Source organism: Vombatus ursinus, unplaced genomic scaffold (genome assembly GCF_900497805.2).
Source record: "Vombatus ursinus unplaced genomic scaffold, bare-nosed wombat genome assembly UNPS02014791.1, whole genome shotgun sequence".
Taxonomy (NCBI): Eukaryota; Metazoa; Chordata; class Mammalia; order Diprotodontia; family Vombatidae; genus Vombatus; species Vombatus ursinus.
This window is the reverse complement of record NW_020954569.1, coordinates 27,937,142-27,955,999: the sequence shown is the minus strand read 5'-3', so window position 1 is coordinate 27,955,999 and position 18,858 is coordinate 27,937,142. Positions and strand designations below refer to the sequence as shown.

At 34.8% G+C, this 18,858-nt stretch overlaps 1 protein-coding gene across 1 annotated transcript in view; it reads right to left on the bottom strand.

Annotated features, from left to right (window-relative positions):
* The window catches only part of DNAH5 (dynein axonemal heavy chain 5), a 294,914-nt gene that overhangs the window by 41,578 nt on the left and 234,478 nt on the right, over positions 1-18,858 (bottom strand). Inside the window, exons 68-70 of the mRNA XM_027869069.1 lie at positions 14,014-14,135; positions 9,595-9,744; positions 5,927-6,172 (exon numbers count right to left, since the gene is read on the bottom strand). Coding sequence (XP_027724870.1) covers positions 5,927-6,172; positions 9,595-9,744; positions 14,014-14,135 — 518 coding nt within the window. The remainder of the gene's footprint in view (positions 1-5,926; positions 6,173-9,594; positions 9,745-14,013; positions 14,136-18,858) is intronic.

Here is an 18,858-nt window from a genome sequence, read left to right as displayed (position 1 = left end):
TTTTTTTTTAGCATATCCCATATCTCTAAGTATGGATTGATGTTTTAATCATGAACACATGAGTATAACCACATAGCATATTGAGTGGGTCTATAAAGAAAACTTACCTGCAGTGGCTTCCTATTATCTATTGAATAAAGTTTAAATTTCTTTACCTGGCATTTAAAGCCTTCTGGACCCAGCTCTTCCTTCCCTTTCTAACTTTAAAGTCAGGGAGAGAGGTAGGAGAGGGGAGCTAGAGGGTACAAAGAGACATAAGCACTTACTATATGCCAGGCATTGTGCTAATATAACTTTACATATATCTTATTAGATCCTCACAAAAACCCAGCAGGTAAGTGCTATTATTATCCCATTTTACAGTTAAAGAAACTGAGGCAGATAGAAGTTAAATGATTTGCCCAGCATCATATTTGATCTCAAGTCTTCCTTACTCCTGTCCACTGAACCACCTAGAAGCTTTGCTCCAGTCAAACTAGACTTTTTCTATTCTCTATTTCCAGTGTGTATTCCCAGATACACACTATTCTCTACATATCTTTACCAACGCTTTACCACATGTATGGAAAGCCATATCTCCTAACCCCATGGAAAGCTTTTTTTATCCTTTTAAATCCAAATAAAATGTGGCTTCCTCAGAAAAGCTTCCCTTTTTCCCCCAAATCAACTTCCTCAGAAATCTTTCCTCCCCAGAATTTACATAACAATTTGTTTTACAATTCTCTAATGTAATCTGTGCTGTGTCTTATCTACCTACTAGGTTCCAAGGCCTATGTGAACAAGGACTAAATTTCAGATAACTTCCCCTTAGAGAGAACCCTGGTACAATATACTACCCAGGAGATACATACCTAGGGCCCTAATACAATGTTCAACAGCAGGCACTATTGTTGTTCAGTTATTTTTACTCTGTCCAGCTCTTCATGACCCCATTTGGGGTTCTCTTGGCAGAGATACTGGAGTGGTTTGCCATTTCCTTCTCCAGCTCATTTTGTAGATGAGGAAACTGAGGCAAAAAAGGGTTAGGTGACTTGCCCAGGGTCATACAACTAATAAGGGTCTGAGACCAAATTTAAACTTAAGGAGATGAGTCTTCCTGACTCCAAGCCTCAAACTCTATCCACTATGCCACCTAGCTACCTAAGTTAAAATTTCTCTAAAAGAGTAAAGTAGACATTAGATTCACTTGGATATATTTCCTTTGTTGTTCAGCTATTTCAGTCACTTCAGACTCTTTGTGACTCTATTTGGAATTTTCTTGGCAAAGACACTGGAGTGGTTTGCCATTTTCTTCTCCAGCTCATTTTACAGATGAGGAAAATGAGGCCAACAGGGTTAAGTGACTTGCCCAGGATTATACAGCAAGTGTCTGAGGTCAAATTTAAACTGAAGTCTTCCTGATTACAGGCCCCATACTCTATCCACAGAGCCACCTAGATGTATTATATATTGCCTTATATTGATATAAAGGGCAATTTCATTTTTTAAATACCTAGTGCCTAATCTAATTCCTGGCACACAGTATATGCCCAATTTATTTTTGGACATGAAATGTACTGTATTTCAAGAAAATTTCTTTTATATCAAAAAACAAATATCACCATTTCATATATGTGTGTGTGTGTGTATACATATATGTGTATATGTATGTGTGTATATTCATATATGTATGTATGTTTACATATATACATACATTTATGTATGGATATATTCACATCCATACCACCTGAAAACCTACCCATCTTTTGCCTTGTGAGAGATTATTATCCAGTGATATCCTAACTTAGGAATCTTAAATAGAGTTGAGTCCTTTCTCACTCTAAATAGGAGATTTCACTCAGGCTAAGAACATACATCCTAAACTCCAAAGTCTCTGACCAATTTCTTCTCTTTGGCAAAATATTTTATCTTGATTTTTTCTTATGTAGAACTCATCAAGTTTCTGCATAACTTCATGATACCCTGAGATCCTTTTGCTCCTTTGGGATGTCCACACTCCATTTTAGATGTTTAATTTCCCTAATGATGGCTAGACTGCACTAGAGTTGCTACCACTTATTGGCTGATTCTGCCATGCTATAACAACGCTTTCAATGCAGATGCTATTAAAAACACTAATTATTGGGACAAATCACAAGCATGCCAATAATGAGAAGATATTTCATTTAATCTGCAATTAAAAGCTAAATATAAAACTGGAAGGTTAAAAAATATCTTTGATTATGATTCCAATTTTAGTTCTATATTTTGCTGCATGAGGCTGAGATCAAATCAAAGGGGTACGTGCTCACTTTATACCCAAATTAAACAGGTGCACCCTCATTGCTAGTTATTTCTCATTTGAAGTGTGGGACTAGCTCCCTTAATCTAGAATGGTTGTGGATTTTGGTGCTCTTTTAATAAATTCTCCAGATAATTAAGGTCAATATTTTAAGCATTATTTTTGGGAGGAAATGTTGCTAAAATATATGAAAACCACCCTTCTCTATTTAGTAAACAAGACATAATGAATATATTTTAACCCTTAGCAATAATAATTTCCATATTTATATAACATTTTTGTTTTTAAAGAACTTTCCTCAACTTTTGAGGTAGATAATGCATTATTATTGGCCATGTTCAGTAAGCAAAAGAAAATGAGAAAAAATAAGTGACATGAACAACCCAGGTTTTGTGATTGGAAGCCCAGTTGCCTTTATACTAGACCACATAGGCTAGGTATCTTTGTGAACACCAAGTACTATACTATACACATTAATAACAGTGCCTTTGAAGCCTATAGAAGTGTGAAGGTACAGTGTATCCTTGACTAAATATCCCAAGATTAATATGCTTGCTTTGCTCTTTCTATTTTTCTATTTTTGTTCCTTTCTAATGATCTCAGCTCTGCAATTTTTACCACCCATAGACACTTTCCTCCAAAATCTCTATTTTCTGCCATTGTTCTTTCTCTTTTCTTCCAAATCTACAAATATTCACTGAACATTTGCTATAGTCTATGGGGGATAAAAAATTCAATATATTCCCTGTCCTCAAGGAGCTTGTAATCTCATTATCTGCTTTTTTTATAATCTTTTCTTTAATATTTTCAAAATTTTGCCTTTCATAATGACAGTGTTTATATTTCACAGCTATCAGTTGATAATAAAAGTGGTTTAGTTGCTAAAAATTAACCAGTTCCAATGTATCCATTTCCATCTTTGTTATCTTTAACTCTTAGTTTGTTTGTTTGTTTGTTTTTTTGTTTTGGTTTTGTTTTTGCAGGTATACTCAGAAACTTTCAATTCTTTATGAGTTTTCAACACTTCTGGATAATTGTGGAAAGAACTGTCCAAGAGGGATGGAAACCTCAAAAGAAGGAAATTCAAAAAACACAAACAATTCTGAAACTGAATAGAGATCTGAATGAGACTTATTTGTGGATGAACAAGGACTTCAAAAAGCAACTTATATTCTTAAAAGGCATATAACAAAAGGAAACCCTTTAGCCTCCCAGTTGATCAACATTTTCATCTCCCAAGAACTGAATCTTTATTAACCTACTTCAGCCATCCACCAAATTATACCATTGATCATGTGTAACTGTGGCACCTCCATGATCTTTAATTCTGAATTTCTCTTCCTGATCATAATCTCCTGTTCTTTTATCCCTTCTTATTAATCAGTTTTTCCAAAGCTGCTGTTTATTTTCGCAAACCACACCATACATTCTTCCTTTCCTCTCTTCACAGTCTTGACCTTAACTGTTGATTAACTTGATTAAGTTGTGTAGACTATATACTGTCTGCTACCTTTGAATACCTTGTCCCCGTGTCCTACCTCAACTTAGCCCTATTACATAACAATCTTCTTTTTCAACTCTGATTAACTCTCTTTTAAAACTCTTCACAATGGCTACCCCCCAAATCTTTGATTCTCAACAAATGACCTCACCTACTACTTTACTGAAAAAATATTGAAGTCATCCATTATTAATGAAATCATTTTCTCTATTCCATAGATGAAAACCTCTCTATACCTTCACTCATCTTTTGCCTCTTAAATCCAGTCACTAAACCATAGGTCTGATCATATTAATTCCCTCTTTCATGAGCTTCAGTAGCCTCTTATTTCCTTCAGGATCAACCATGAAGTTCTCTGTTTGTCATTTAAATATTTTCATAACCTGTTCTCTTCCTAATTTTCCATTCTTTTTACATTGTATGCACTCTAGCATCCAGCTAAGCTGACTTATAATCCTTCAAACACAATACTCCAATTCCCATCTCTGCACTTTTGTATTGACTATCCTTTATTCCTGGAATGTTCTATCCACTTTCCTCTCCATTTTAGTTGCCTTAAATCCTTTAAGACTTAACTCAAAAAGAAATCCTCTCTGTAGGGGGTCTTTCATAATTCCCATGATTGCTAAATGCCTTCCATTATCAGATTAAATTTACTCAGTATTGATCTTTAAAAACTGGGAACAATGGATAGAAGTTGCAGATAGATATCAGCTTGATACAGGGAAAAATTTCCTAATATTCAGAACTATTTCAAAATTAAATGAGACATCTCTAGAGTAAGTTCTTCCTAAATAGAGGTTTTCAAACAAAGACTGGATGACCATTTGTTGGAGATATTATAGAGGATATTCTTGTTCTGGTATGAGTTGGTCTATATAACCTCTGAAGATTCTTCCTCCTTTGAAATTCTGTGTTTCTTATCTATGCCCAAAGAGACACACTGTCAATATCTCTGTAGTCACAGAAAAGATTAATTGAATATATATTGTTACTTATTTTCATTTTCCCAAGTTCAGTGTATCACTGACAGTACTAAAGGTCAAGTAATAGAAAGATCTTCAGCAAGGTGTTGGATAAAGAATATAGAGATTTTTCATTGTTCAATCATATAAATGGTATTTTTAATTCTACATACTTACTTCCATTATAGACATCTTCTAAACAGTAAAATATTTTAAAGCATGTGTTTTAAACAGATTTTTTTTCTGGAAGAATGAAACATAAAAATATGAATTGGTGGATAACAATATTATATACCTCTATTTGGGTATTTCTGATAGCAGCTTCTTTCTACCTGCTCAAAACATGGATTAGGCCTATGCCCATCCTCCTTCCCTCCTTTAGGAGGGATTAGCATTACCTAAAGGCCAGTTAAGTGGCATAGTGAATAGAGTACTGGGCATGGAGTCAGGAAGACCTGAATTCAAATGTGGTCTCAGCACTTACTAGCTATGTGACCCTGGGAAAGTCACTTAGCCCTGTTTGTTTCTGTTTCCTTATCTAAAATGAACTAGAGAAGGAAATGGCAAACCACTCTAGTATCTTTGCCAAGAAAACTGCAAATGGGGTCAGGAAGGGTCAGACCCAACTGAAATGACTGAACAACAACAGCATTCTCTAAAAGAATAAAAAGCTATCTCCAGTAACTGATTATGCCTTATTTCCTCAATACAGTTTCCTTGTTAACTAATGGTATAAAAATTCCCAAGCATAGGCAATTGGGGCCTGTCCTAATTGATGGATTTCTAAAGACCATAAAAGTTACCATATATTTCACTATGTATTGCCTGGAAAACTAGATGTATTTGCATATGGAGATGGAAGGCGGGTCGGGGGAGGGTGTCCAGAGAAGCAAATTGCCAGGTTTTCTTGTTACATATCTTGCTGTGTTATGGTAAATTAAACTTTTTATTAAATATTCACTGACTTGTAGGCACCTCATTTCATTCTAACATTGAAAATGAACTGAGAGTACTTGTCTTAGAGCCTTTTCCAAAAATGCTCAAATATAGATAGATAGACATCTAAGGTTCATAATAGTAACATTAACAAATCATAAGACTTTATACATTTTTGTGTTCATAGTTACTCAATTTTGAATAAAAACTAATACCAAATTAAAGTTTTTGTAGTTTCCTTACATTTGCCATGGTCTGCTGTAAAAGCTTACGTGCATGAACTTCTTGACCTTGACCCATAGACACATAGCGTGTTTCTATTTTCAATCTTTTTCCCAACGCAATGATGGAATCAGTAGGATCAGAGCCCATAGACAGAAAACAGATTAGTGGAGTTCGTGGATCTGATTCTTCCCATGTCTTCTCCAAATCTAGGATAACTCCTTCTGCATATTTTTCTCCCATAGTGTCCATGACATATTTACGGGCCTAAAGAAAACAAAGCATAATGAAATATACAAGGTAACAAAATGGAGAATGATTTTCCTAAAGAAAATTCCATTATCAGGAATATATTTTAAATGATTGTGTGTACATGTAATAATGCAGTACAGTTTTGAAAATCTTTTTTTTTAGTTTCTCTAAGTAGTATATTCCTTATACATATATGTATGTATGTACATTATATACAAAATCTTCATTGTTCCAGTTAGAATTTACTAATAATCATTATTCCACCTAGTAATTCCCATGGACTTCTACCACTTCTATTTCCAATATCTATAACCTAATGGATGAAAAAGCAATTAAGCAATGCAAGGATCCAACACATCTCCAAAAGTCTCATGATGGAAGATACTATCCACATCCAGAGAAAGAACTATGGAGTTTGAATGCAGATCGAAGCATACTATTTGCTCTTTTTTTCTTCTATTTTGTTTTGTTCCTTTTTTTCTTGTGGTTGCTCCTATTGGTTCTAATTCTTCTTTACAACATGGCTAATGTAAAAATATGTTTAATAGGAATGTATATGTAGAGCCTATATCAAATTGCATGCAATCTTGGGGAAGGAGCTTGGGAGGGAGGGGGAGAAAATTTTAAACTCAAAAGCTTATGAAAGTAAAAATCGAAAACTAGAAAAAAAGAAATTAAGAAAAAAAGAAAAAGCATTTATTAAACATTTACTATATGCCAAGCACCATGCTAAGAAAATATAAGCATTGACTTAAATAAATTATGTTCTTCTCATTAACCCTTCTGGTACTATATCTATCCAGAGACCTCTAAATAACTTTTCTATGTCTAAAGAGTTTCAAATGGTGAAGATCATGCTTTCATATTAGAATTCTTGACTTTCCAAAGCAATTCCCTTTGAAATTTTGATAACTCAATGTTCATTTAGTTTATACATGTATTGTACAAAACACCATATTTTCTTAGAAATTTGCCTGGAGCATTAACATTAATAAACACTAATAAAACTGCATTTGACTTCAAAGCAACATAATCCCTATAATCATTTTTGGCCTTTCTCAACTTTTGTTTTCTTTTCTTCTTCCCTTTCTCCCATGCTTTTTTCACTCATTATTTTTCCCGTTTGCCTAGTGACTTTTGCTCCGCTTTGAATTTAATTTTTCCTCCTATACATATCCCTAATATTCAGTCTTAATGGTATAAACATACATAAACATTTGGTACCTAATACATATTTGAAAACTAACAAATCCCTCTGACCTGAACTGACTTCCTACTCAACATGATCTTTCAAAACACGCTAAAAAACTGTTAGAAGCAATGATGGCTATGCTTAGTGTAAAACAAACAAACAAAAACCTTCCATTGAACTCAAGGGCATCATTGAAAAAAGAAACAGTAGAAGAATGTCATATTGTATAAGAGTTTCAGAAGCGATATTTCATAGCAATAATGCTTGGAAGATGGTGTTTGTTTACACAGAAGGAGGCAAGAAAAATGTGAGATATGAGGTTAATAAAGAATGGGGTTTGTTATCTCACACCTTTCAGATAATGCAATGGAGAACATGTCCTGTTTAACTAGCACTGAACTTTTAAGAACAGTGAATTTTCCAGTATAACTGAGACATTAATATGTAGAGGTGAAAGACACTGAAGTGTTTTCACTGAAACCAGTTTTTAACTCCAAATCAAACACAGGTAAATGGTAATAGAGTTATAATTTTAAAAAAAACTTTGACTTTTTGAAAATAAAGACAGTTTGCTATTAAAGTATTGCTTGTACCCTAATGGCACCATCCAAGTACTTGTATTGTATTGTACCCCAATGGCACCACAACTTCTTTACTCTCCTTAGAGGACAATGAGCTGGTTGGGACTTATTTGGAGAAAATAATAATAATGCTGAGGATGTTAGGAAATAAATATTGTCTAAATAATGACAAGAAGAAAGGTAAAACAAGAATTTAGGATGTTGAGATCATGGGGCTCAGGGTATTTAGAACTGGAAGGGACTTTAGAAATCACCTAGTGAAGTTCAACCCTGTCATGTAACAGATAAGAAAAATTTAGGCCTGGAAAAATGAAATGAATTTTCTATGACTATTGAGATAATAAGTAACAGATAATATATTATTCCCTTATTGAGGAATGATCTACTGAATTATGAGATACCTATTCCATTGTACTTTGGCACTCAATTACAACCAAGCTCTCTGCAGAATTCCAATAACAGATCTTTCTACATGCCTTGGTGAGCTCTTATTACTATTGTACTGTGCTTTATTTTAAAAAATCCTCAAATTACTAACTTGTATAAGCATTAACCAACCAGCTTCTTGGAGGCAAACAAACTTCTATGATATCAAGTCTTGTCTACAGGCCTCAGAAAGATTTCATGAAGCAAGATTCTTAAGACATTAACATACTGATTCAAACATAATAAATTTAAAAATCCTTAAGACCAACATACTTTCTGGCCACCCAGAATGCTAATTTTCCTAAGTGAAAGCTGTAGGCTTGAGGGCCTTTATAGCATACTCTTGCCCAAAATTTAATAGATGACTTTTATAATGCTATAAGGTTTACAAAACTCTTTACATGTTATGTCATGTTTCTACTCTGTGATCCTACTCACCAACTCATTAACTTTATACTATTAGCAAAATGGAAAAGCACTAAAAAAAATCACCACAGTAGAATATGTCCCCAAGCCTGAGTATACTTTTAAGTGTTAGAAGCTTTTAGGCCCTTTCTTGTGCTGAGATCCTTTGTGCTTATTTGAAACTCACACCTCCTCAGCATGCCTGCCCATGGCACCTTTCCTTCTTCTGATTGGAGAGGGAGTTGGGTAGACATCAAAGAACTCCTCCAAGATCCTTTGTTTAAGGAAGGCATCCAGAGAGCCATCTCATTGTTTCCCAACTTGTTGTAGGTCTTCATCATTGCCTTCCCAAGCATGAGTATAATCCCTTCCTCCACTTCCATCCTACCTTTTTACTTCTTTTTTATATATGTTTTCTACCCCCCCAATAGACTGTGAGCTACTTGAAGGCAGGAACTATCTTTTGCTTTACTTTGTAACCCCAATACTTAGCACAGTGACTGACACTTACTAGGCACTACTGACTGATGACTGACAGAATATATGAATAGGAAGTCAAACTTTTTAAAAAGACAATAATAATATATGGTTACAAGAGAAAAGGCAAGATTTGAGCCTAGACCTGTTGACTCCAAGTACAGCATTCTTGGATGTAGTGAGGATCTCATTGAAATTAACATATAACATGTATTATTACATTTGAAATGCAGTTGAGTTTTTAAAAGTTATTCATTTTCCTCATGCCTCATGAAGGCATAAACTCATGAAGAGTTTAAAATAGATTATGTCTAAGATAACTCTCCTCTCTAAAACACTCTTATTCTATAATTTACCTGTGCAATGGTTCTGTCAGGACACCAGGACCTAATAAGCAAGAGACGTCGAAAGCAGTCCAGAGATTGATCATAGGCATTTGGAGCAGGTTCCTCTTCAGGATTTTCCTTATCAAACCAAGTTTTCCACATTTTCTCATTTCTTGAAATCTTAAAATACCAAGAGATTAAAAAAACTGTCACACCACATGAAAATCAGGCTATAACACATCGTAAAATCTTTTTTCATCAGAGGCTCTGGACTACTTAAATATTTGTGGACTTGACCTCTTTTTTCCCTTTTTGTTAAACTTTATATTTGCATGCTAAAGAGTGAGAGCAAAGTTAAAAATCAAATAAGATTGACTCTTGACACAAGCTGTGTTAACACATGACAAGGCAAATTCTATGTATTTATCCTCACATTTCCTGTGCTTTTTTTAAGTATGCACTTCAAAGAGAACAAAACTAACTGATAAATAATTTTTGCAATTCAGTCATAAGAATTCTTATTTGCTCAACACAAATAAAAGAAAGTTATAAATGCATTATTATGGTAAAATAATTGAGAAGGTTATCTACAATTGCTGTCTCTACTTTCTATCCTTTTGCCATTATCTTGATATTCTACAGTCTGGCATCTGACTTCATCATTCAATTGGCACTTCTCTCTACCAATGATCTTGTAATTACCAAATCCAATGGCCTTTTCTCAATCTTCATTCTTCTTCACCTCTTTGCAGCTTCTGACACTATCCACCCCCCTCTTCTCCTTTATACTCCCTTTAGATTTTCATAACACCATTCATTATTGGTTCTCCTTTATTTGTCTAATTGCTCCTCAGTTTCCTTTGTTAGATCTTCATCCAGGTCATGCCTATTTAATGATGGTATCCCACCTCTCCACTCCATGCTATATCCTAGGTCCTTTTTGCTTCTCCCTCTATTACCATTTTGCTTGGAGATCTCATTAGTTCCCATGGAATCAGTTATCATCTCTATGCTGATGATTCTTAGATCTACTTTTCCAACCTTAACCTCTCTTCTCCCCTGCACTCTCAATCTCTAACTGCCTACTATCTTATATTGGTTTTCCAATACATATCTCAAATTGAACATCAAAAAATAAGCTCATTACATTTTCCCTAATATTACGTCCTCTTCCTAACTTTTCTGTTACTAAGAAGATTATCATCATCCTTCCAGTCACCTAGGCTTGCAACATGTCACTCATAATTCCTCACTGTCTCTTACTCCCTATATCCAATCTATTTTGCAGACCTATTGAGTTTACCTTTATATCATCTCTTGCATATGTTCCCTTCTCTCCCTTGACATTGTCACTACCCTCTTCATAGACGTCTTCATTATTACATGCTTGAAATATTACTATAGGCTATTGGTTGATCTCCATGCCTTAAATCTTTCTCCACTTGTCCATCCTCCACTCAGTTGTCAAATTGACTTTCCTAAAGTGCAGGTATGACTATGTCACCTCTTTCCCTATTTAACAAACTCTAGTGGCTCCCCATCGATTCTAAGATCAAATATAAAATCCTTCAATTTGCTTTCAAAGTCATTCATAACCTGGCTGAATTCTACGTTTCCAGTCTTCTTATATCCTACTCCCACATATACTGTGATCCAGTGACACTGGCCTCCTTGCAGTTACTTGCATAAACACTACATCTCCAAAATCCAATCATTTTCACTGGCTGTCCCCCATGCCTGCAATGCTTTCCCTCCTCATTTTAAGCTCCTGGATTCCCTGGTTTCCTTCAAGTCCCAGCTACAGCCCCATCTATTACAAGAAGCTTTTTCCTATATCCTCTTAATCCTGGTGCCTTCCTTCTGTTGATTATTTCCAATTTATTTTGTATATATCTTGTTTATACATATTTGTCTGTCTGTTGTCTTCCCCTTTAGATTGTGAGTTCATTGAGAGTGGGGTCTGTCTTTTGTATTTCTTTGTGTTTCCAGAACTCAGGATAGTATCTGGTACATGGTAGGTGATTAATAAATGTTATTGACTGAAACAGGATTGTCAGAGTACCCATGTTTAAACAACATACAGATATCCAACAAATACTCTCCATATCTTTTGGCCCCTAACAGTCCAAGTTAGAAAAAGTCACAAGGCTAGACAACTGAAGATGGAGTGAATGAATATATATAGTATACAAAAAGGCATAAATTCAAAGGGTAAATGCCTTTGGTGAGTATTTGAGTAAAAGGAAAATCTTAGTATATACATATTTAGACAAGTTGAGATCAGGAAAAAAAATGACCACTTCTCCAAATGACAAAGACTGAGACAACATGGAGTAGTGGCTAGAGCACTGGATTGTAGTTAACAAGATGTAAATTAAGTTCCTATTTTAGACATTCACTAGCTATGTCATGTTGGTCGAGTTATTTAACCTCTTCAAACCTCAGTTCTCTCCATCCATAAAATAAGAGGATTGGACTTGTCCTCTGAGGTCCCTTAGAACTCTAAATAACTGAATTATTGGAAGAAGATAAATGGAACAAATGAGGGCAAATGCATTACAAGTACAGCATGTTTGAAATGCAAAATTAAGATAACTAATTAATACAGGGCACTCAAAGATGAATGCCACCAAAGTAAAGAAGGAAGAGGGTGCATAAGGAAAACCACAGTGGTGGTAGTTGGAGTCAGGCTTGCAGAGTTTTGAAGCTCAGTTACTTTCTTTTCATATAAAAAAGTTCTCATTTTTCTACATTAGTTTCTATTCAATGACATTTATTTAAACCTCTGAAAAAATTCAGGAACTATTAAATTAATTAAATCTTGTGTTATGTCAGGTGTTGGTAATATACCCAAGGGAACAACAGGCCTTCAACTAGGCAATCCCTCATTACTGTGAAATCTGCTTCTGGCAAATGCAAGTCTCAACTTCCTTGCAGCAGACATGACAAGAATTCAAAAGGAAAAACAAGTTATACAGAAGAAAAATATGAACATGGTAGCTCAATATCTACCATATTCACACATAGTACCCCTCCCCTCTTGGTTAACATGGTCCTATAATCAACAAGAGGCTGCCAAAGTGTGAAGTTGGCTCTGTGTTGTGCTATTGGGTGTTTAAAAAACAACAGGTAATGGCTTTAGCAGTTATGGAAGGTAGAAAAGGATGAATACGTCCCTCTATCTGGGACTGGTGGGTCCGCTGAAGTTAGAGCTAAAAAAATCAACATTAGTTGGTTCTAGAAGAAATTTTTCTAATGGTTCTGCTTCTGACTGATATGTAAAAATTGTGTAGTATGCATGTTCTCTGTACTGCTTACCCTGATGGCAAACATCCAATTTGAGTTTTATGGATAGTTTCTTTATAAGATGCTATTCCTTTCGTTACTGTGAAATATAATGATTCAGTCTTGCTGGTTTGTGCCTGGGAAAATTTGGTTCAAGGAGAAGACATCATTAGGGACCTTCATGCCAAATTGCATATACAAGGAGAGTCTGAAATAAGCTGTGTATGAAATACCTGAAATAGCACTTTTGAGAAAGGTCAGTAACATATATAGCCATATGCTCACCAGGTTTTTTGTTCCACTTATGGAATCAAATTCTCTAAATGATATTGATGAGAAGTGCAATTTCAATCATTCCATAAATTCATCAAATATTTCAATTATAGGTGAAGAATATCAAGTTACAAATAATGTGACAGTCTGCATTTGGGTGTATTAGATCTATTACAAGTATAAGACTTGTGTTTGGGGAATACTCCCCCCCTTTTGATTTTGGTTTTTGTTTTGTTTTTGGTGTTTTTTTTTCCCCTTTGGATAGAAGGGAAATTATTTAGATAACAATCCTAGGAATCAGGGTGCCTGACATCTTGGTCTTCATTCTGACCAAAAGCAGTTATTTTGAGCACAAGTTTGTTGATTTTGTTCAAACTCCAGTTTGGAAACTAGATTTAATTGTTTAACAAAAGTATATAAAATGGATTTATCCACCTGTATTTATCTAGCTTTAACAGGAGCTCAACTCAGTCACAAGAAGAGACAAACAAGTCTCAGTAAGATAGAGATTTCTGGTTAAATTTTTAAGACTATTCATTAAATCACTTTAGCAAACAACTACGGAAATTTAAAGCGAATAAAAATGCTAACATTTTACTACATTGATCCTTGACACACAGGACATCTTTTTTATCTCTTCATCTACCAACTTTTCTATTAAGAAACCTCAAATGGCCCAGCTGAGTAGTTCCTTACCATGTCAAAGTGGTAAAAATGGAGTAGTGGTTAGTTCACTGAAAAGGAAAGGTTGTATAGATGTCAAAATAAAAGTGGTAATAGGAAATGTTTCCTTCTCCCCAAACACTGTGGCAACCAATGGATGATCAGTGAGCTTTAAATATCAATGCTCAGTGTCACATTATCATAAAATTAATTAAATATGTTACCTACTTGATCAAGGACATCTGAAAATTGTCTAAGTTTACTAAGTTCCACCAAATTCAACCATGTCATATCCAGGATCCATTTAGATGGTTTAGGAGGACAAGCCTTAAGATCCAATGAAGCACCACCTATAAAATTGAATAAATAGTAGTGTAAAATTTTTTTCTATACTTAAAAAATTCAGATAATTTCTCCAGTCTTCTTCTCTTAATATTTTATTGTTTGGAATTTCATAAATATAAACTTAAATTTGCTTTTAATAATAGTTTAAAGTAAAATGACAACATTGGAGTGTTTTTATTCAATACTGAAAAGAAGGATTTTCCAGTGTTAACATAAGCAGAAGATTAAAGAAAAAAAACATCTAGCAGAGCTGTCAGTGATGCTCTGTGTGGGTAAGGGACCCCATCAAAAAAAGCCTGCTCCAAAATTCAGTGAGCTATTTTACTTCCCTTCCCTGCATGTTGACTAAGTTTATCATACATGTTCTTTCAGTACAAGTACATTTTCCCACTAAGCATAGACATTGCTCCTGATTTTTCATTCACAGTATAACTTAACTCTTCATACCTCCCAAATAAATTGTATTTTATTCATTGTACAAGTCTTAATCCAAGCATGAAAACTGATCTAATAAAGTGGAATACCAGCCTTACCTAAATTCAGAGAAATATTTAGTCAGTCAAAAGCATTAGAATTCCCTGACACTCTAATCAAAATACTTTATTTTTCAGCCTACCAATGCTTAAACTTTCTGTAAAATGTACACTGTTGACCATCCTGTCTTTTTAGAAATACTTTTTCATATTCAGAATCATTGCTCTATCCTAGACCTCTTCTTACCATTCAAACCTCTCCTTGTTAGTTCATCTTCCTCCACCCATCTACCAATTTTAAGTATTCCCTGAAAGTCTGTCACTGACCCTCTTGTCCTTTCTTTTACACTCTCAGAAACAATAGGGAGGAGTAAAGTGTCAGATTTAGTGCATATCAATTAAGTTGTCAGTTCAAATCTTACCTCAAATGTTTTCTAGATATATAACTTTGAACAAATCATTTAACCTATTCCATTTCTTTCATCTGTAAAAAGGGAGTAATATCTGTAGCTACCACAGAGTGTTAAGAGGCATGAATGAAATAATTAGTATTTAATATTAGTATTAGATGCAAGTTTTAAAATTACTCTACAAATGTAGTCAGTATATTTCTTTCTTCCCACTTTTCCAGTCTTCTTATACTTAGTTTACTCCCCTCCATGCATTCTGTCATCCAGCTAGATTAGCCTACTTTGCTGTTCTTCTCATCAACACCCCAATCTCAAACTCCATGAATTTGCACCAGCTGTCCCTCATGCTTGGAATACTCTCCCTTCCCATGTCCTCCTCTTAGTTCTCCGAGCTTTCTTTAAGATTCAGAACAAATCTCACCTTCTGCAGCAGGCCTCCTCCTTTTCTCTCCAAACTACTTTCAGGTTATCTTCTATTTACTCTATAAATATTTTGTTTATACATAGGCACATAGCTATTTGCATGGTGTCTCTTCCATTAGAATTTAATATCCTTGAAAGCAAATATTTTGCCATTCTTTATAACCCCTGAACTTAGAACAATACCAAAAACATAAGTATTTAATAAATGCTTGTTGACTGACATTGACAATTTCATCCTTTCCTGTGACTTCAACTATCCCCTCTATGTAGATGAATTGCAAATCTATATATTCAGCCCCGATTTCTCTCCTGAATTTGAGTCTTATATTTTCCATTGTTATTAGTTCTACTCAGATGCCCCACTGGTACCAAAAACTCAATGTGTACAAAATTAAACTAATTATCTTCTTCCCTAAACCTGTACCTCCTACCAACTTACTTCTTTCTATTGGTGACTGCACCATTTCCCTAGTCATCCAAATTTAAAACCTTGGCATCATCTCTGACCCTTCTCTCTACCTCACTCCCCGATCAAATGTGAAGTCCTATCATTTCCATTCACTATCACCACTCTATTGCTGTTGTTTTTACTGTTTAGTGATTTTCAGTCCTGTCTGACTTTTTGTGACCCCATTTGGAGTTTTCTTGGCAAAGAACTGGAGTGGTTTCCCATTTCCTTCTCAACCTCATTTTACAGATGAGAAAACTGAGGCAAATAGAGTTACGTGACTTGCCCATGCTCACAGCTAGGAAGTATCTGAGGCCAGATTTGAATGCAGGAAGATAAGTCTTCTAAAATCCAGGCCCAAAGCTCTATCCATTGTGTCACCTAGCTGGCAAATCTAGTATCTCTGCCAAGTAACATCACATGTGGTCACAAAGTGTTTGACATGAATGAAAACGACTGACCAATATCACCACTCTACCACACTATCAATATCATCCATTTTTCAGACTCTGTCTCTGTCTGTCTGTCTGTCTCTCTCTCTCTGTCTCTCTCTCTCTGTCTCTCCCTCTGTTTCTTTGTCTCTCTCTTCCCCTTCCCCCCTTTAAGAACTTCCAAACTGTTTTTCTTCTGCCTCCTATTTCTCTCCTCTCCAATTTATCCTTCATACAAATTTGAAATTAAGCTTCCTAATGCTCTCAGATCTGACCATGTTTAACCCCTACTCATCTCCAATGGTTCACCAAAACCTATAGGACAAAAAAATAAATTGCTTAGCCTGATATTTGAGACCATTAGCAATCTGGCTCTTGCCTATCTATCCAGCTTTAGGTTATGCTTCATTCACTCTTTCTCCCAGCCAAGTTGTTCCTTATTTCACACTGTCCTCTCCTATTTCTGTGGATTTTTACAGACCACCCCTTATTCCTGGAATATTCTTTCTTCACATCTTCATCTATTAAAATCCATCTCTTCTCTTAAAGTCCAAATTCTACAGAATGTGTCATCTAGAGAAGAAGTAGCTTCTTGATCTCCAAAAAAATACTGAGCAAAACTATCAGGTGAATGGTTCTACAGTAATTGTCAGAGACAAAAAGAGATGGGTAGTGGTAATCGGTGACTCCCTGGCTCAGTTATTTGTTAGCCTAGCATAACACAGAAACTTGCTGTATCCCAGGGTATCTGTATGACATGACAGAAAAACTCATGAGACATGGAAAACCTAATGATCACTTCCCATTTCTGGCAATTCATGTGGGCTCAGCTGATACCTACACCAGAAAGAATCTAGAGAATATTTCAAAGGATTATGAAATCCAGGGCAAAAAAAAAAAAAAACAAAAAAAAAACAAAACTGTAGACCTCAGGGATGGAGGCCACTTTTTCATCATTATTGCAGATTGGTAGTAAGGCTTCAGGAGAAAAGTAAATAACAGGTAAAAAAAAACAAGCTAAGAAAATATCTGAGGATGAGATTTGTATTTCTGGATTATTCTGCTTAAAATAGAGGAAGAGAATTCTCTCAGTCAGGTATGGAAAGTAATTAAAAAGAGTGAGTAAAAATAAATTTGCTACAGCCTTTGAATCTAATCAAAAAGGCTATTAAAATGAAAGGGAATGAAGGGGGAAAATAGCATACAAAAGCTACAAATTGGTCCAGGAATTCTGGGAAAGAAATTTGTCACTATGCCCCCTATATTGTTTAATATTTGACCAAGAGATACCAACTACTACTCCTGTGTCTGAAAGAGATCAGAGAAAGAGGAAAAGGTCCTTTATGCACAAAAATATATTTATAGCAGCTCTTTTGTATCTGCCTATTAAGGGATTTCCTTTCAAATGGGAAATGGCTGAACAAATTATGACATATGAAAGCCGTGTAATACTATATTATCTTATAAAAATGATAAGAGAAATAGCTTTAGAAAAGCCTCAAAAAAACTTCCTTAAATTGATGCAGAGTGAAAAGAGCAGAACTAGAACAATTTGTACTATAAGTACATTGTAAAAGATGAATAATTTTAAAGACATAAAAAGTCTGATGAATATAGGATTGATTTTGATTCCAGAGGATGATACATGCTTCTACTCATCTCCTGAAAGAGAAGTGATGAACTAATGAGATGCATTTTCAGGCATGGCCACTATTGGAATGTATATTGCTGGACTGTGTGTAGATTTGAAAGGGTTTTCTTTTTCTTTTTTAGAAGGGGGAAAGGTAGAAGAAAAAATAAAAAGTCAATAATTGAAAACATAATTTAATTACAAAAAATAAAATCTATACATTAAAACTAAGGCTAACCTTAATTTCCCATGAGATATGTTTCATGATAAAAAAAAAAACTAAAGACTTGTTATAAAAAAAAAAAAAACTAAGGTTGGTACCTCAGAGGTTAGTATATACAGTGAAAAAAGTAGAATAGCAGAAGAGATAACAATATGCAAGAAGATATCCAGAAATAAAATCTGTCACTTTTGATGATGTATACACAGGGAAAAGTTATGGCTAACAGGCTTAGCAAACTAGATATCCTAGAGATGAATGCAAAATTGACCTTGCAAGTATCTTTGACACTTGATGGAATAAAAACTCTGACTGGATTATGGATCTGGAAATGAATATTCTGAACAGATAATAAGGTCGAATGTTGTAGAAGCTTTATGTATTAAGTAGATATACTCTTTTGAGGAGATATACACACCAAGGTGAGAAAGAGGAATGTCAGAAACATTTTCATGAAGTTCAATGGAAGGAAGAAAAAAAGAAGAGATAATATGTTATGGGCTATATTATAGACCAGCTAAATAGAAAAAGAAACAAGACAAGCAATTTAGAAAACAGGTCACAATCATGATATGACTACATAATATTTTAGTGATGGAGAACTTCAACTATCTAGAGCTGTCTTTGTACCAAAAGCAGAGTAGGTGAGAGATTATCTTAATGGTGATTTCATCCTTGTTCTGCTTGGCCCAA